This window comes from Schistosoma haematobium, chromosome 2, assembly GCF_000699445.3.
Source record: "Schistosoma haematobium chromosome 2, whole genome shotgun sequence".
In the NCBI taxonomy this organism is placed as follows: domain Eukaryota; kingdom Metazoa; phylum Platyhelminthes; class Trematoda; order Strigeidida; family Schistosomatidae; genus Schistosoma; species Schistosoma haematobium.
The window spans coordinates 29178395-29200336 of NC_067197.1; the positions used below are offsets into that span (position 1 = coordinate 29178395).

Here is a 21942-nt window from a genome sequence, read left to right on the forward strand (position 1 = left end):
ACAAATTTGAGACGATGGATTGATATTTTACAAATTAACTATTCACTATATGGTTCTCAGATTTTATTGAGATGCTCTGTAATTTTGTGCTCAAAAGCATTCGATTGTCCCCATTCATGTTCTTATTCACTACATTTGGTGTCGTTGCTGCTCATTACAATACTTATTTGGAACAGTGATTTAATCATAAGTTCCTGATTTTCTTGAAATGATCTTAATCGAGAATGAATGTTGTGTTTAGATAAGTGTGTTAAAATGATCGATGACTTGTATTGTTTTTGACCTGCTTATTTGATTTTTTTGAATATATGGGTGAAATAGTTATCCGCTTTATCGTTGTTTGTTTTAGGTTCATATATTAACTATCTTTGAGAATCATATTATTCTATTGCTAGTTTTTTGATAAATCATGTATAATGTACTTTAGAAATTGATATTTTTAAACTGCTCATTATTGCACATTATTCCATATAGAATTTTGGTTTAATAAATAACTGTGTTTTATATAATAACAAAGGGCATAAAGATTAAAGGGATTCACTCATTCACCTTTATGTTATAAGACAATTATAGTATATACATGTACACACAATATTTCAGTACAATAAAGTCTTCATTTTCTATTTATAATCCACAACTTTACAGAGAGTTGTATGATCTAAGTAGATTTTTATCATTGTATTTGCTTGCAGAAGCTAATCTTTTTTTAAAAATTAATTTAATCACTTATCTGTATGTTTCTGTAATTGCTCTACATGAAGATTTTAGTACTAAAACTTACAATCTGCAAATACAAATAAACTTTTTCACTTAGTTGCTGTAAGTTTTTTTCTTAGTGTCTATTGAATGCATATTAAATGACAATTAAAGTATATTGCCTAGACAAAACATAGGAATATATATTTAATCCAATATTCATGATTGAAAGTGTCATCAAGTTAATAGATAATAAGTTCCGTTTACAGCCTTACACCATGATTGTTATGATGATTATTTCAACAGGATTGGACAATAAAATGTTTGTAAAGAAAATACAGCAAGGAAATTTATGTCCATTAAATCATTAACAAAATGAATAAATATCATCCAAATTACTTCCACGTTACTCACATCCAGTCATCAATTATTCAGTGTCTGTAAGAATACAGACCTCCTAAATGCATCATCTGATATTGTTTGTATTTACATAAGTTGATTCTTTTTCAGATAAAACAATGTACATATGATGGATTACATCAATGAACGAAAACTCATTTATAATGCTATCGCTTCAATTTAAGATAATAGTTGTAATTATTATTATGAAAATCGAATAATTTGTTGTAACAAAAAGCTTGTTAAAAATTAGACAATAAACGTTCAAATTATCAAATTCATTTTAAATATCAGAAAATATTTCACAAGTTTTTTTAATCTGATCATGGTTATTTAAAGAACTAGATGACTACTTTAATGGTCTAACAGTTAATACTTTAATTGTGTGCCTAGAATGATCTAGTACATCCAACTACCTTCTATTTATTTTATCTTATGGATAGGTTTCTCATAAATAGAATTAAACAAATGCTTATCAGTGTGGTGTAGAAAAAGTAAAACAATTCATCGGTACTCCGTTTTATGGGACAAAGAGTGACTTGTAAAAACAATGTCTTATTATAATTAACGAGGTTTATTTTTGCTTTGTTTACATCATCAATTGATTGTGTTTGGACAACTATTGAAAACCAAGGAGAAACTGTTTCGTCCCAGAACGGTAGTTCTTTGAAGTGATCACCTATGAGCTAGCCGGAGATTGAACTTAGAACATTTTTTGCAAAATATCTTGTATGTAAGTGTGTAATTTTCATTAAAAAAACTTTCTGCTCATACAACGTGTTCTATTACTTGACATCTGTTACTTGAAGAGGGTGAGCGGATGGTAGTAGTTTGTTCTTTTTGAGAGAAATTATCACTTAGACATGTGACTGACATCGTTTCAGATTATCGATTTCACGTTCACAAAAGACATGCAAATGTTTTCTTCGTCATAAAATCTATAACAAATAATTACAGGGATTATTACTTAAGTTGCCCTAATTTACTACAGAGTAAATCTCCTTCAGATCAAAATGAGCTATTGAATATAACAAAAAAAGACTCTACCCATATTCACCTCATCATACTGTGATACACTGCTTATAAATAATCGATGCACTATCGAACTGAAGGTTATCCAGGTTAAAAGAGTAAAGAATATTTATCGCTAAACTCTTTTTCTGTGTCGATGAATCAATGTGGAACAAATGTCAGGAGAGATGAATTCTGCGACAGTGAATTTTATTCTCATATTTATTACTCATTACTTATGTTCATCTATTTAAAATGTAGTAAATCACTGTTATTGTTTTAATAGTTAATATCCACAAAAAATAATAGATCATCATTTTATACTTTGTGAAATAGTGGCAGAAAAGTAAACTAATAACAAATAAAATAAGATCTTCCCTATAAAACAAAAGTAGAAGGAACGTTCATAAGATGAAAAACAAAATTGTGTATGTGTATTTACAGGGAGGGATGAGGCTGGTGGATGAATAAGTCAGAAAATGTGTGTATATGTGTAATAAAACAGAAATAATATCACATTAATTCTAAATGTATGCGGTTCCATTTATAATGATATTAATACCCAAAACTTATTACTTACGGACTTATACATTAAATATCAGCAGAAAAGAACAGTAGAAAGAAATATAAAAAAAAGTCCAGGTGAAGGTCATCACCGTTAATAACAATAAAAACAAACCGTTATTTTTCTAAAAATAAAGCAAACAAGCAAACAAATATAAATGTATTACATGAATCAAGAAAAAAGCACGAACAAGGCAAATATAAGCCGAAAATAACAACTACAATATTTATACTTATTGTAGTAGGTAAAAAATTACAAATGATGGTGTTGTTGGCACAAATAACCACTGACTTTTATTAGAATAAACATTTATTTATGATGTATATATTGCATAAAATACAACATTTAGATTTAGTACACGTACATAGAAATCATATATGATCAATAAAAAAGGAAGTATATTATTTTAACTATTAATTTAAGTTGGTATTTTAGAAAATAATTTACAGTTTGTTTTTACATAATATCATAATTTAGTTTGTTGATTATTCCTTTGGTTAGAGCAAGGGGTAAAGAACTAGAAAACACAAGATATTTAGATCTATCGAATTCTGAAATATTTATTGATAGAGAAATCAAGGTTTTATTTATCTTCTCGGACTCAGTGAGGTGGGGGGTATTTTAACGTAACTGTGTTCACCTCCTATTAGTTATAGTGACAGATGTCGAACAGTAGCTTTATGTAACCAGTTAATGACAATTTATCTATAATATGCTATGTGTGACACAGATAAGCGAGTTTTTATATGGTAACCAAGTGATTGTCATCTCGGTAAAATTATATTATATGCAAAAATTTAAAATGACCTTGAGATAGCTTTGCTTCAGCCTGTCACAAAATAGGTTAGGCAAACGAATAGTCTACAATGGAAAGTCAGTGAACGTACGAAGTATGTGCACTTTCAACATACTTAGAAAACTCCATCAATGCTTCTGATGAGTTACTTTGTTCCATAAAGGGAAAGTGTTCTGCATAAAAACTCATCTATGTTACTCCTAATCAATAAACTGTTTGAATTTTTATATGGACATCGATATCAACTGTTAGCGTTCAGTTGTGACATACAGTCTATGGAATGACGTCTGTTAACAATCAGTTTGTGAATACAATAAAATATGTGAAGACTATTCAGATTTTCTGACTTACATAGATAGGCGTTGTTAAATGAATAGTTTTCTTATTAATAGATAAAAGAACGGAAGATCTCCAGTTGATAATTTTTCGATGTGGTTGTTTGCGTGATTTGTATCTGATGCTCGTGAGACCCATCACAGATGTGGAAGTGAAATTCTGATGAATAATTGTTTATTTCTGTTTGCATTTGTTTGTTTTTGTGTTTACTTTTACTCATTCTGACATTGTGTTTTTTACAGTGATGTAAAATGTAGTCTTTCGGATAAGTCATATACTCTTAAATTACTCAGTTATAAGGTCTTTATTGTCATCAGCTAGAACTTGATCGATACTTGAGACTGCAATCAAAATTACGGTAGTTTTCTTTCCAGATCATATAGTTATCATTGTCTTTATTACCACCATTCCATCTGTTAATGTTTATATTTCCATCTCTCGATCTCTTAGATGGCAACTAACCATATCGCTTTCGTAATTGAAAAAATAAAGTCAATCTTATTGGTAATTTGTTAGTATAATTGATGTTTTAATACGTTAATTTGGAATTTTGTGGCATTAAGGATTTATAAAGAACAAAAGCATCTACTGATTGCAGATGTCTAAGCATATTTCGTCGAGTGTACGAAGCTATTCTACCAATAATTAAACTACAAGGATTAAACAGAGGTCGAAACACTGTTTCATTCTATTATGACGCTATTTGGCTATGTATCTGACTGAATAATGGTTTTATGTCTTAATTGTTTTGAAAAGCGTGAGGATCTTTGCAAACGCTATTATTTCCTGATTTGTGAATATTTCTGAAAACATTATAATTTCAGTAAGATTTTCGATGTTTACATCTCAATCCTCTTGGTATAGGTAATAGCTCAATCAACTATGAAATGTAGGTTAATAAACAAATATATGTATATTATTATTGTTGGTAGTAAATGTCATTTTAAGAACATTACTTTAAATAGTTAAGCTGACATCTGCATCGTTATATAGAAGTTAGTTCTTCAATTGTCATTACTCTCAATATCATGTGTAGTCAGATTCCATTGTTATTAATAATTATTAGTATAGAGTTATGGAGATAGTTAAGTATCATTGAAATCACTAATGGATCAAAGTTAAAGTGATTAAACATAGAACTGTACACGATTGCATTACGATTCACTGAAGTAGAGGTAAAGCGTTTGCGCGTGAAACCAAAAGTCACCTGTTCGATTGCTGACTTGTGGAGTCATGGATGTGTACTTCTGAAGAGTCTCATATTAAGTCGAAACAACCATCTAGTAATTCCAAGTTTCATTGTTTGTCTAACTTTGATAAGTTTGTACTTTCACTGACATTATTGGTTATTTAAATTACTGAATAAGAAGATATTTCAAAATATCTGCATAGGTAATGGTTATATAAAAGTATAAGGCAAAGAAGTACACAGTACAAAAATCACTTATCTGGATTTGTACTCCCTTAATTTATTTTACATCCTGAATATCAAGGTGAAACATTCCAATGCTGAGTATATACGTCTTCAAAAAGTAGGATTTTTCACAAATACATGAATAATAACTAATGGAAACTTGGACATTTTAATTGAATATTTATGGGATAACCTTAATCAATAGTTGTGGTAATAAAAAAGAAGTAATATCATCATCATCATCATCATCGTATAGACTAATAATATTGAAGTTCATAGCAAAACAAATACCATGATTGTTTTTCCACGGCTTTTTTACTAATAGCTTCTTGTGTCGTTTTGCACTAACAATATCAATGATTTAAATCATAGTACATTGTTTAATTAATATTTTCGAAATAAACTGCTCATTAAGCAATTTCTAAAAATAACAATAAAATACATTAATAGGTTAACTGTTATTAATTATTACATAAAGAAATGATATTTATAACTAAACCTATCTTTTTAAAACTACTAATTATTTATACTATTAGTGTATTTTGTGTGTATAAGTCAATGTGATTAAGACTGATTGCATAACATTTACTCGTCATACAATACTTTCTTTTTAAAAAAGATAAAACCCATCGCATTAGTAATTACAAAATCATTTATAACAATATGAACAAATTTCTGTATAATAAACTATCTTTTAATAATAAATTATTTTGTTTTTTGTTTTAATATTTATTTCTTCAATTGTTCAAAAAAAGAGATAATTTAGACAGAATAAATATTTTATACATTAACATATCTAATTTAATTTACTTGTAATGGTATTAATAGAGTTTGTGAAGATTTACAATAATGATTCAGTGGCTCAGTGGTCTAATGGCTAAGCATTCGCACGCGAGGCTGATAGGTCCTGGGTTCGAATCTCGCGGGAAGCGGGATCGTGGATGCGCACTGCTAAGGAGTCCCATACTAGGACGAAACGACTGTCCAGTGCTTCCAAGTTTTCCATGGTGGTCTAGCTTTAATTGACTCATGATTTCAACTATTGAAATTTCTGAAAAAAATCTCCACAAAACCGCTTCTAATAATAATGACATATGTATACAATCATAATTAGTCTTTTTTAAAAAATTTAGTGCTGATCCTATGTAAGTATTTATCATGTTAAAATATAAACAAATAAAAAAAATAAAAAAAAAGGGAAACAAATATTTTCTTCTTATTAATCTTTCATTAATGTTTATACATATTCAGTTGATGATTTAAAAGAATGAATAAGTTTATGGCATATTTATTAAAAGATTATTTTATAGAAATAAAATAATTCATATTAGAAATGATTAGTGTGTACAGTGTTAACATTGAATAAGTTTATACACTAATCAATATTATTCATTGAAATAGGTAAATATAATAGGATATGAATAGAATAATCAAATATGATCACTATACCAAATCTTATCCATACTTAATGTTATCACAATATCAACTTATTTTCAGTGAGGGATTTTTTTATGAAGATTATAGTAATTTAATAATTGAATTCATGAGTCAATTGAAGCGAGATTTATTTATAAACTTATTTTAAATAACAATATATTCTAGTCATTTGTAAATATTAACAGTTTTATTTTATTCTACAACATACTTACTTACTTACGCCTATTACTCCTTGTGAAGGAGCATAGGCCGCCTCAAACATATTTATCCATTTCAATGTATATTGACTATAGGAGTTAATGAGAATTTTTATTTCATTGATTATATTATAAGTTTTCTTTCCACTATATTCAAATTTTAAATGAGCTACAATAAAATACACTAATCAATATTTACCTATGATCAATAACATAGAACATGTATATGGTGTAAAGAAAACAATATGTACCATGTGTATACATCTAGTCTTTATGATTGAATAATAATGATAATAATAATAATTATTATTATTACTATTATTATCGCAAATAATATTTTGACTGACAGCTTTGATTAAATACAATAAAATTAAAGAACTATTATTATCATTATTGTTGTTGTTGTTGTATATAATGTTCTTTTGTTTTATTTTGTCTCTTAGTTTAAAATATAGAAATAAATTGTAATTAAACGAGTACACAAACTCATAGATTGATACTAAATATATATATGCATGAACTGTTACCTTGTTACACTATTCTGTTGTTTATTTTAAATATTATTGAGAAAACAAACAAATAAATAAATAATAATAATAATCTTTCATTTCTTTTTTAAGAAAAAAAAGAATTAATTATTTGCAGTTGTTTTTTAGTTTTATTAAATGTATGTTTTGCATGATTTGAAATGATAATAGTCTAATGATTATGTAATATATTAAAAGAAATGAATAGAAAAATAGGAATAATAAATGCTTTTTTCTTTGTTACATAGAGTTGGATTTAAGGTTACAAACAACTTTACATGATATACACTTGTTATTCGGTAATATTATCAGTTAGTGAGAGAGATTGAGGGTTTGTTGTGAGTTATGGGTTTGATCACCTGTATGGTCATCAACAGACATTCATAGTGAACTACAACTAAGATTAATCAGTAGTGCAAACTATGAAATATATTAAATGATTTAAGAGGAATAATAGTAACAATTCCTCTAGACATTAGATAGATTCAAAGATAACTCTTAGAGCTTTATCAAATTTCATTCAGTGTGTTCTATGATTTAAAATTCAATACTTTATATACAATGCACGCAGTGGAATTTTTCAAATATGTACTTAACATATGAGTTTAGAAATTATTTGCACGGGCTTCATCTTTGTTATGTGTATGTTTCATGATATATTATAAATAATCTATCCATCCAAACCGTCATATGCTTCTCAAATTGCACGCCTATCTTCATGGATATTATTAACATTTAATTTTCTTGCCTGATAGCGTTTGCTTTATGTAGGAGATATGATCGAAACCCCTTGGAAAATGACGAAGGTATATAGTTGATAACACGATTTTTATCTACATTGTGACCACTGTTAACCAAGTGCGATAAACTAGATCTGTGTGTTGTTTTTGTCTGACCCTAACTCACACAGGGATGCATATATTTATTTATTAATTAAGTTGTCTGGAAGTATGCTCAATGTAATTCTCTAATTACTTGAACCCTTTTCTTATTATGTAATTTTACTAATTTTTAATGATTGTTATTCCAAAGTCTACTTCTTTCCAAGTTTTAACCTACTTTCTACGCTGAAGCGTTAATTCAAACTTCCGTTATTCTCACTTCTACTAGTACGCCATTCATCTTACTATCGATTAGAATTTTATACATAGTATATTTAGTTATGCAATCTATTTTATCGTTATCAGTAACCAATATTATTCAATAAAATCAACAAAATCACTTTTAAACCATTCAGAAGGTAACCACAAAATACTACTATCTTAATATTCTAAAATACATATCATACAGAAATACAGAAATTTATAGTTTACGATAAACTTATAGATAATGAAATATACCCTTTTACCGGCGAAAATTAGGATGTGTGAATTAGGTAAAATAGGCTTTCTAATAATGAAGAATATCGATTATTGTATTCCATCTCAAAATGCACTATATATATCTTACATTATATTTAATGCCCAGAATTAAATGAATATTTCAATGCGTTACCTGTAACACAATCCAAGATTTGGTCAGAGTGTAAGTTGATTTAAAGCTAGCTATATTACGTAGTGGTTGAGAAATCAAATCAACCATTTATACAGCATACGATTCTGTTTAATATTAGTCTCTTTTAATTTCAAAAAGAATCAACACAGATGTATTTCTGAAACTGCAATAAATCCAGAATATTTGAGAGGAGATAAAGAGTTGATACATCAGTTTTAAGCCTCATTGTTCAGCATCTCCAACCAATGATTACGCTTATCGAGCGGATCCTACCTTGGTAATATGATTCATCACATCTCGCTCACTACAATAGTTAACGAATTGACTGACTGACATTATATCATGTCTAGCCATCCTTAGTTTTTTTTTTAACACATTTCGACGTCTGTCTGGATAGTCAAGTAAGTTGAATTTTAATTTTACATTCTTAAATGACCGATATTTACACATTTTGATAACTGGCATACTGTTTAATCGTTCCCATCTTAACTAATGCGAACTTTTTCCTGTCAAAGAAATCCCACAAAATATAGTTATTATGTCAAAGAGTTTCTTATACACCGAATGAAAGGTATATGGTGAATTTTACCAACTAAGTATGTGTTATCGACGACTCATCAATTTTCATTATTAAATACCAATCTTTCGATTATATCAGTAGTATGAAATAAGCTTTTTAAATTTCACAGAACAATTGATTAGGAACTACACATACAAAATAAAAAATAAAATATTTTCACAAATCCATTGTCGAATCAGGTTACACCTACTAAGTTTCAAGAAAAAAGTCAATTAACTATCTTATTTCAAAGTAAATGTCATGATGAGTCATTTGTTTAAATGATTTATTTTTTGGTTGTTTATCCCACTTTCCTGGTCTGAATCCCCGAGAATAAGGCAAGAGAATTAAAAAAAATAAAATAGTGGTCTAACTGAAATGTGAGTTACCCCAATGTTCTCATGAAAACATTTCTTCAGAACAAACAAAAGTCATCGATTATGGTGGTAATTCTGCTTGCTACATATAAATTTTTATATCATATTGATTGATTACCAGTTCTTTGGATTTATACGTTCGTAGCAAAAATTCACTAAATATACTTACAAGTTTAAGATTATGCAATCAGTGTAAGGCCTACTCCTAGAATTTTTCATTTTTTAACCTTCTTTATTACATCACCACCATCAAGATCATCATCATCGTTGTTTTATTTGTTATGTACTATTCAAATACACCAAATGAACCACTTCGAACCAATTAACAGTTAATAATTATCAAGTAAAAAGTGATTATTTTATCGGATTAAGTAATTTGTCTGTTAACTGATTCAGTTTTATATAAGATTGTCTTTAAAGAAAATTAAGTCTAAAAGTAGATTGTAGCTTTTAACTCATAAACTAACTTAATTAATACATAATGTATGTGGATTTATTCTTATGTATACACATAGTTAAACAAATCTCAATTAATAAATAATGTTTTTTTATTATTATTTAAAGGATATATAAATTTATTTTATGAGTAAAGAAATTCATGAGAACGTTTCAACTGTTTTTATTTATGGAAAAATGTCATTGATACTAATGAGATTAATAAAACTAATAAATAATTCACTGCTTAAAGGTCGAATTGTAGGACTACATGTAGATCGATAAAACCGGTTCATATAGTTGTAAACAAAATTTCTAATTGAAGTCCATCAAGTAACTGTATGTTTGGAAGTCTGGAATGATAAAGCACTCTTTGTTCAATATTCTAATAAATTTTCAGTTATAGTGTGATTTCATCCTTCATTCTTTAAAATTATTTGATCCTTTTTAATTATATAATCATAAGTTAATTTCCTATTGTAAATCATACTAATAACTATTTTCACTTTTCATTTCTCTTCCAAGTGAAATAAGTGCAGAATGACAATGAATACTTCATACTTAAATGATCTAACTAAAGAGATACAAAACTATCGAAACATCCATTAAGGCTATAAATCTTCTTCCTCTATTTCAAAATATTTACAATCGATTTCTGTTCATAATTATAATACATCCTTTGAGTGTAAGATACGATAACTTAAATTGATATATATATATATATATATATATATACACTTATAACAAATCTTACGTAAGACTAATTAAATTCTCATTGTTTCTCTGTCTGTAAGGATATGATTGTATATAATGAATAATAAAATAAACTTGCTTTCACTTTTATTTACTATTAAGATTAATAATGATAATTTGATCAATATTATTAATAAAACATTAACATATGAGATGATTTATCATGTGGTGGTCTCCAGTAATAGTATAAAACCAATTAAAAACTTACTATTTTTATTAGTTTTAATTCATTGTTATTACTATTATTTATAAATTGTTTATATTTATATAAAATAAAGTAGCAAATTTGAAGATGCGATTAATCAAGTGTTTCTCTACAAGATATTATTATTGTTATTATTTTATTAAAAGAAAATACCTAACAATTTAACTGATTATAACATTCATATATTATTCTACATTGAATATACACTGATGATAGTCAATAATAAATAGATTAAATGAGATATGTGTTTTTTTTCTATTAAAAAAAGTATACTGATTAATCAACCTACTGATAATTGACAAAATGTTTTATTATTTTACAATTATATATGAATGCACGAATACAGTACAAAATAGTATTAGCTGTTATGATATTTATATTAAAATAAATTTAATGATTATTGACATTCCAGTTCTACTTGTTGAGTTGTGTGCAAACATATTGTTTTTATTAGTTAAGTTGATGGATTGACTTTAGACATTTATCTAAATCAGGAAGTATTTCATAATTGTTTTGTGATAATAAAACACTCCTCAGTATTATTATTATTATTATTATTATTAGTAGTAGTAGTAGTAGTAGTAGTAAGCATCTTTGACCTCATTGTGGATTGAAATTAAGACTTTTATGTTTCAAGATCAACACTTTACCTTTCGAACACTGAGTGGACTTGACTTTAGTTGACTCACAACATTGATCAACCAACTTCTAGTTAGAAGGTAAATATCACACATTTGATATGATTAAACTTCACTGGTCAAGACTTATCACTTCAACCAAGGTTATTATCTCATGAAATTAGTCATAAGGAAGCATATAATTATTAGTAGCACAAAAGATTTTACCAGTCTGTGATGTCAGCTAGAAAGTAAAACAATCTTCCATACTTTGTCATTAGTTTCACTGTTGCTCTTGGACTTATGGTTCAACACTATCATAAATTGGCTGAGGAGAATCATCACGAAAACTTTAAACTAGATTTTGTACTTGTAGGTGTACATATGGACTAAGAAAAATGATACTACATCATAGAAAGAAAGTTATGTCAGTCAAACACTTATTGACTTAGAATACCGTAGGTTTGTGAAAAACACATCTTGGTGTGGCAATACAGTGTCATTGAATTGTGCTTCTAATGAAAGAAATGAACGAACTTTTGTGTTAGAAATCGTTTGGTTGACTGTTTCTTGATTAGCAGTCTGAGCTATTATCCTCGATTACATATCCTTATTTTTTAGTTTAAAGCTATCCGTCAACTCTACTGCTTATAACCACACTATGAACTGTATGTTAAAGTGGTATGTGACTGTAGATGAAATATATACTGTCAGATAAGTATTTAGAAAACATTTTTCTTGCAAGGTATCGGAATAAAGAGAACAGCTAATTTATTTGAAGGTATACCAGCTCTTCAAAATCTACATTCAAATCTACAGACTGTTGGTAGTCGTGCTCAATTCTCACTCATTTTATTGATTAGTGTACTTTTTCGTCACAGGCAACTATATCGAAATGTTGTATATATGTGTTAAAATGTTTTTAAGCATCATAACAATTAACGTCAAATACGTAAGTATGAAACTACTTGAAATTGAAAAGATCAGCTATTATTACTTATATAATGTTAAGCAAGTAAATATCATGGGACATTAATCCATTAATATATTGTTAATCCGATTTTTATATGAGTAAGCGTTTATAATAGCACTTACTATTACACAGATTACAAATGAATGTATGTATTACTAACGAGTTGTAAACATAAGTTTATACATCAGTTATTTGTTAAAAAGCCAACCACATGAGAAATAAATCATTTCTGTGGACAAACTGTTTTGTAACTGGATAGTCTATATTGTTAGAAGTTGGATTACACACATGACATGGAGGGCTAGTCAGTCGTAGAATAATAATTTTAAGAAAAATATCAACTCAGCTCATAATTCTATTTTACATATAGTACTACCTAAGCTAAATCAATATGTTATCAAATAAACCAATAATCGTGTTTATTTTAATAAGCGTCTGACAACTGTCGCGAAACGACTCAAATAATTTTGTTTACTTGTCAGGATATTCATTTTAACGATAGGCATACGTTACATGGAAGTTGATGACCTATATATTTTGAAATTTGTTATCTTCAATTCTTTCCTATGATTTACATAATATTTTAATTCTGACAAGAAAGAAAACACGTTATGAGGAGATAAGTGGTTGAACTTGTCCTTAAATGACAAAAAGCTGAAGTTTAGGTAACTCTCATTCTAAAATGTTTTATCATTAATCTGACTTACTTGGATCACAAAATAGCATAACAGTATGCTCAGGAGTTTGATTAGCACTAGGGTTTGATTGACCTGTTAGAGATTGACCCACTCCACTATCCATACTGCTTTGATGTGAATGTTGATTACCAGGTTGGGGAGTAGTAGGTAACACTGTGCCAACAAGTCGTGCTGCAGCCGTATTTATGTTTGATCCATAAACTATACCAGAGTTAGCTGACAGAATGAATTGAGGTTGTTGAACTCTTTGTGTTTTGGGGATTTGTTGTTGATCAAGTAGCACATGATTGGAGTTATTTAATGCACTTGTAGAAGTAACTGATGCATTCAATCGTAAGCATTCAAGTCCTTGGACCAATTGTCCAGATGATGTACTAATGGAACCGGTAACGCACCCTTGTTGACCAGTATTTACATTCGAACCGCATAGACCTGTAAGTGAGGAACTTGATGATAGAATGCCGCCTAAACTTCCAGGAATCCGAAGTTGAGTCTGACCCAAAGTTCCTGTTACTGTTGTTGTGGCTGTAGATACACCCGATGAGTTTGAACTTAGTATTACACCTGTATTGGAACCACAATCTCGACCACTGGACATGGAAACTGGCTGACTACAAGAACTATACAACATATGATAAAAATTATGAATGAGAAAAGCAGTGAGAATAAAGTATATTAAGCATTTTATGGTTATAATTACTTATCAGTACGTATGTAGCTCGCCCTTGAGTTATCGAGTAACTGTAGAAGAAATAATGGAAACAGCATAACGCAACCATACGTTTCTCGAACTATTACTTTGTTCCACAACAGGACTGTTTTTTAAACCATTTGGAAAATTTCAAGGCGCATATGATTAATGATAATATTTAATTTCTCATATGAATTCAAATGCTTTGAATCCAGTTAAATTAGATGATTGTAGCGTCTTACTACAAACTAATGTTACGAACACCAGGAAGTTCCAGATTTGAGCATGTGCCGGTTTGTCAAAGCACCATAGAGGATAATCTGAAGCTAAAATATGAAGTAACTAGTTAAATATTAGTTTTAAACTCTTTGTTATTTGATCTAAGTTGATGAGATCACTGGAGACGGTACATTTTTATAAATACCAGGAAACAATGTACAAGTTATGAGATTAAGAATACTTAAATATTTTGACTTCATATCAATGAATATTTAACTTTTAATATAAACATATCTTAGATGAGTTATTCTTAGAGTTTCAGATTAAGAATATGACAGTTTTGAAAATAAGCTAGGTATCATAATTGTTTAGGCAGCACTGATAACGGACGTTTACATTATGATATCGGTGAAATAAACTGAAATTTAACTGTGAAAAGTAGTAGATTAGAATTTTGACATAAATTAACAGAAGAATTTGTTAATATAAATTTACACATCTATTTGTATACGTTTGATTGGCTTGAATATATAATCATTCTTATTTTCCAGTTATGTTGTTAGAAAACTTACAGTTACATGAATTTATCTGGAGCATATTAAAATGTATTTTGCTCATCATTATACTTGGTGATTTTCTACCTTTAAATTCAGTTGTTATGACAGTAACACGCAGTAGGTAACATTAAAAAGATAGATGTGTCATATAACATTAATGAAGGCGTATTTTACACTGGTTGGGGAGATGGCTATTGATAAAGCTGATTAACTGCTCTTAACTTTTAAAATTAAACATAAAATGCTTATGATAACACAGTGAACCAATATACTCGTACAGTTTCTATATTTGTATAAAAATAATCACATACATTTTCGTACTGCAAAGCAGTTAGATTTAAGCTTAAATGAAGATGGGCTTAAGTAAACATATTTGAGTAGGATATCGAATACACATCAACTTAAAAACATTTAAAAATCAGAGTAATCAAACGCAGGGTTTTTCCAATCTGGAACCTTTTAGTTGTGCCCACCTATAATCTTATACGGGATGGATCAGGAGACCTACAAAACTTGCAGTGAAAAAGATACATTCAGTTCATTTGGTAAAAGTTCACAAGTTCACATTTTTATCTTCATAAAATTCAATCTATAGTCTAATTCTCACTTATAATTGTCGGTGAGTTGTTGAGTTACTTTCATATTTACCGACTCTACGGATTACTAGTCCATCAAATGCTTGAAATATATTAGCAGTAAACAAATTTTAAGTATATATTTTGTACAGTTTAAAGTTAATTTTTATCATAGACTGGCATAAGCATACGAATTAAGTTGCCAGGTAAAAGTTGTTCCATAAATGGAAAGGAAGGAGCTAATGCACAGTTGCCTAATAACAAAAATCACCAAACTACAAGTCAGAGGTCTGATCACTGGTGCGACCGTGGATGCACACTGCTAGGGAGTTCTATACTAAGACGGAAAGAATGTTCTGTGTTTCTTGGTTTCCAGTAATAACTCAAATACTATTAATTTGTGACGAATACAACATGTAAATTAAACGGGCTTCCTTTAAAACCCCATCAACTAAATTGCCAATTATATTTCCGATTTTAGATCAGGATTATTTTGCTTAAAATTTATTCATTTTTCAAGTTAATCATAAAAGGTGAAGTAGATATTACAGTGATTAATAATGATAAGTAACTTGGATTGTGTAAGTGATTTGTTCCTAGAGAATCAATACAAAGTTACCTTACACACATTAATCAAATAATATTCGCCTAAATTATCATTTTTATATTTCGAAATGCATACTGACAGTTGTTGTTAATTAATCATTGTGAAATGGAAAACATGAAAATCATCAAACTAATGAGATAAAATGGAATAAACTATGTTAGTTCCTTTATTTTGTTTCACAGTTTAACTAGTGAAAAAATAATTTTATTTTCTTGATTCCAATTAGGTTTCTGGATGGAACTAATTGCACTTTTACAGATACAGTGTTGAAATGTTTGAAAGGGGAACAACAGAAGTAAGCGATGGCTCAAATGTAAATATCGATTCGCGTTGTCACAACTCGAACAACGAGAAAGAGTAAAATAACAGAGGGAAAGCAAAACATGTAAACGATAATCATAGTATTAGTTAGAGTGGGAAATCAATTGTTGAACATATTATTCATTAAAAACAGATAAGTAAGAGAAATTAAAACCGAAGATCGAGTACAGAACAAAATATGAATGCTTGTGAGGTTTAGCTCACGTTTTCACTGATTGTGATTGTCAAGCTTATCTTATTAAAAAGATTTGCATGTTTCTAGACAATTCGAATTAGTAGTTACTTATTTTAGGGACTTGGTTTGTATGTTGATCTGAGTACTATTTGCTTTTTAATAACATATTGTGAAGGGGTGGACGGTAATGGCTATACTACTCAAAAGTCTTGACTATCAAGTTGTTGGAAATTGACGTCTTCACTATTTGACTTTGTCATGTTTAATATCTTATGTTGAGTCACTCATATTTTGAAAGCATCTCTATAAACAAATTTTATTAGGCAGCTTTATTCAAGGTTACCAAAGTCATGCAATTTCGAATTTGCTAGAAAGCAAATTTCAAAAATGTCAAATGATCAAGGTTCATCACAACTGAACTTCATACTATTAATAACTCGAAGACAGTGGATAAATAATTTTTGAGTAAACCTGTTTCATAAAACGTCCAGTAAAAGATGACAGTTTTATTCCATAAATATGTGTGGATATGAATACATATATATATTAAGTGATTATTTTAAAGGAACCAACCGAAAATGCGTTACAAGCGATTGACTTGTTGGTTGAGATTGTACAGGGAGACCTTGTGAATGTTGTCGTTGATGTTGTATACCACCGGATGTTTGTAATTGTTCATTTACTTGATGTGAATGTTGATGATGAGGATAAGGCAACTGATTTGGATGAGAACGATGGGTAGCTGCAATATTTTGATTATTGTTGCCATCATTACCATTGTTACTATTATTACTGTTATTATTATTTACAGCAATAGTTGATCTTAGACGATTTTGAACATTTGTACAAGTCGAAGACGAATTCAATGGTAGATTATGCAAAGGAAGTCCGGATGTTGATGAGTTCGGTGAAACAGATATAGATGCCATGGGCGATGGTACTCCAGATTGGTTTTTGTTAAGGAAACCCGATGGTGATGATGCAGGAACGCAGGAGGTTGGACTAGACACAAGTGATGGTGATATTCGATCAACCTGATGATTTAAAAACAATTTAAAGAACGATAATTTATCGAATTTATTAGGATTATGTTTGATCTTGATTTTGATGCACTTAGACTGAGTTACGTCATTTAAAGCGGAAAACCACTTAAATTAAGTGTACACGTTTAGTAAGTAGATTTTTAAACAACTTTGAAGTTAACACTAAATGGATGATTATATTCCATAGCACAGATAGCTCGGCTAAATCTAAATCATTGAGTTCAAGACAAAATATAATAACAGTGAACAAGTAAATTCATGGTGATTAGTCTAGACAATTATATATAAATTATTTGCATTTGTTAAGTCTACTTGTCATCTCAACAATCAAGAGTTGTAACATCTGAGAATAACCTAGCTTTTTCAAATACAGATTAACCATTGGTGGCGATTATGTTGACGTATATATAGGTAATAGGTATAAGTCGGTTTACTCACTGATCCTACTACACAAAACTTTACAGTAGATTATGTTAACTGTTGCTTGTATATTTAATTTTATTAGATGACGCAAGGATTGTACTATATATATTGCTTTGAGTGGATAGTGACATTCAAACTTTAAGTGACTAAATATTACTGAATTAGTATGTATAGTGTTATTTACATAAATACTGTACAGTGGTGTATTAATTTTACTAGAATGAACAATAGGAAAAAGGTGATACAGACTAAGTAACCTCAAACTGAATTTTGTTGAATGACGTTTTTAGAAGGTGAACGAAAACGAGATGTATGAGCGATTACTGTGTTATAAGGAAACGTAAACAGAATGCTTGGTGATTGAATGAACTGACTAACATTAGGGTTTAAATTGTTATATGAAGACAACTCTTGAGGACCCTTAAACAATATTTAGTTTAGTTGAATAAGAAAGCGTTAATATTTACAAAAATAATGATTATATTCTTTACATGCATCGAAATGTAAAGTTCTAATCTCTAATTCATAAGCAACTATAAGTTCGTAATCGGTGAGTATGAGTAAAATTTATTGCTATTGAAGACTCTGGATACTAGAAATTCGGTTTCTTATTGTATAATGACGTCAATTAAATGTTTCAGAGTTTCAAAGAGGTGCAACTGTCTAAAATAACTTATAAATCTGAGTGTCTTATTTTTTTACGGGAACTCTACTTGTTGTCAGTTTAAGGGATCAACTAGATAACTTCATAATCAGAAATCGAATTGTTTGTATTAATTTCCAATTTAACAACTTCGTAACTTGGGTTTGATGCATAATCATCAGTATTGTTCTCTACACACTTATGGTCTATTCAAGTTCTAATGGGCAATCAGTGTTTTGAGACGCCGTTTTGGATTTATTTTACATCCCTAATCTATATGTGCTTTTCTAATTTCATTTAGTCATATATGTTGGTGTATGTTTTATGAAAATATAACCGAGTTTTTTATCTGGTCAAGAGAAACCCTAATGCATGCACATTGTCTCAAACAATCTGTGTCTGGTTACAACATATTGTTAAGTAATAGGCAGCAATCTACAAAACAGTGTTTTTCCACAAAACAAACGTCGTCACGATTATGTTGCGTAGGAAAAGGTTAATATAAAAAACCACTTATTGTAAATAACATAACAATGTATACCAGTGTCTAGTGCTTACTATTCATGCATTTCAGTACTCTGGTTACATCGTCTCCAAAATGTGCTGTGTGACATACTTGAAGCATATTTAGTTCTAGATTATTCAAATGAACGATAATTTATGATCATTCCAATTCTTATACATTCAAGAGTCGAAAACAGTTGTTTGTTATATAGTAATTTTTGTGCAGAGACATTTTAAGGGAAGATACCGCTTCAGTAATTGACTTTGACCATATCTATAGTGGTCGTTTTAACTTAATGGTTATTATATGCATATGTATCAATAGATGCTTTTGGACATCTTATTTTACTATAACTGCTCAAATTTATTGGTTTTATAATATGTGAACATATTTCGTTGCCAGTCTTTTTATCAAAAACTAAAATCGATTGAAGAAATGTAGACAAAGAAATGGAAGGGTTGAACAATCGTATTTCTATCCACTGGTACAGTAGTTGCATTGTCACTATAAAACCTGAATATTTTATGTTCCTTTCCGTGAGTAGTTATAAGTGAACAATGTACGGAGGGATTTAAGTTCAAGACAAAACATTTGTCTAGTACCTCCTGGTTTTCAAAGGTTTTTTAAGCGACGTACGTTCGTCATGTCAAAATGTACATATATAGTTGAATATTAAGTTAGCTTAGTGCTACCATTATGCTGTAAATGATGATAGACAAGCCAAGATAAATAATGGATTATTTGAAAAGTTGTGAAGAATAATTATTCATTTTTCTCTAAATGACGCTTATTACACTCCCTACATATTTGTGTATTTAAAGGAAATTTGTTGATCCACCTTTGCAGCGAATAGGATTTAGTAATAAAAGTGTTGTCAATAAAATAAGTCAAATCAAGAATATATTCGTCACATGGCTTATTTCTAAACAAACTATGACTCAGTGAAAATGATGAAGATCTGATTGATAAGCAACTAGCATTAGTTGGATATCATGGTTTTCTTGAAAATGTTTTGACAAATCATCTGAATTCTAAAGTGTAATTGTTAACAATTTCATGAATGAGTTAGTCACTACAAGCTATTGAGGACTCTACCTGAAAAATATATGTATAACTTCAGCATCACGTTTACGACTAAGCTAATAGGGCAATGTTGTATAAAAGTTGAAACATTCATTGATATTATTTTTAATGAGTAGTTGAAAAATGTTATAGAACGGGAAACAAAAAAGAACATTTAGAGTTGGTCAAAAAACAGACTTTCTTAACTATTCGTAATTCTTTGTATTTTCTAGTATTCAATATTCAAGAATGTACACTTGACCAGTTTTTGTTAAGATATGAGTCCCTTGAGTAAATGCTTAAATATTACCTGTAGGTGCTAGCTAGCTTGTCCAGAAGTGGGACCCAGGAGGCTTAAGGTAATATTGAGGAGTTTATGTCGTAACAGAGACTGATTAAATGAAGTCCTGAATATCAGATACCGGATGATATAGACACTTAAAAATAGTGAAAAATATGTCCATTGAATAAATAGCTTGATGGATGTGTTCGAGTTTGAAGTGATCAGTACTGAGTTCGAGTCAAATTTTGAACATCAACGTTGAAAAGAAAGTTGCATCTAATTAAAGAATTTCTAATAAGACGAAATACCCTACCTTGTTGTCACCCAAATATAATAACTTTAATTAAGATTTAGAAGTAACCATTAACTAGAGTGTGCAAGTTCTAAACATACGCCTACCTCTTTCTTCTAATAATAAAAATAAATGCCCAAAAGCCATTGAACTGTATAGGAGAAAATAATTTTGAATAAGTGTTTCTAATAAACAATCCATTTAAAAGAAATTGTTTTACTGACTTCAACCTATTCGAAAATAATATTAAAATGTAAAGTTAAATATGCTTCATATATTTAGACGCTGAGATTCTGCTTTGTTTTAGATATAAAAAAAAACTTTAACTAGCCTAATATACGTAAAAATGTGAAGTTTTAAGAATAGTGTACCCCATAATTTTTCTTACAGATAACGAAAAAATTGTTTAAGATTAAAGAAATTTATTTTGATAGTGACAGACATATGCTCTGATTAACGATAACTGTATTATGTACATAGCATCTGGTTTTCTCTTAACATTAATCATTTTCTATCATATATACAATATTTCGAATAACAACCTTTATATTGCATTAATTCACCGGCCACTTTGCTGTACAACTTAATAAATAATTTCAGAACTTGTTTTTCTATGTAGAAATAAAGTTTTATTGATTGTTAAAAGATTGTCAACTCACAGTATTGACAGTAACAAAGAATAAAGTGATTTAGAATTTATGACATATATATATATATATATATATATATATATATATATATATATATTTACAGCAAGAAATGCTTAGTTTCTAATATGCACATTAAAATACAGGCACATAATTAGACACGTGATTGTTATCATAATAACTGTTATGAAGGACTTGGTTTCAGTATTAAAAAAGTACACATTAGCATTCAAAGAGTAGAAAAAAAAACAGTGATCAGTGCAAAAGTTAATTTTTATTTATGATTACAATATGATTTTTAAAATAAATCGGATTCATGTAACAATTACTGATAGTGCAGTATTGTAAATTATTTTTTGATCAATTCTTTGCAAAGAAAGATAATGTTGATTAGAATAAGCTTTTTGTGT

At 29.0% G+C, this 21942-nt stretch overlaps 1 protein-coding gene across 2 annotated transcripts in view; it reads right to left on the reverse strand.

Annotated features, from left to right (window-relative positions):
- Positions 1–21942, reverse strand: part of MS3_00006663 (uncharacterized protein) — a 57608-nt gene that overhangs the window by 7548 nt on the left and 28118 nt on the right. For both annotated transcript variants that reach the window (XM_051214868.1, XM_051214867.1), the window contains 2 exons: positions 17208–17668; positions 13499–14109 (listed from right to left, as the gene is read on the reverse strand). In XM_051214868.1, coding sequence (XP_051068048.1) covers positions 13499–14109; positions 17208–17668 — 1072 coding nt within the window. The remainder of the gene's footprint in view (positions 1–13498; positions 14110–17207; positions 17669–21942) is intronic.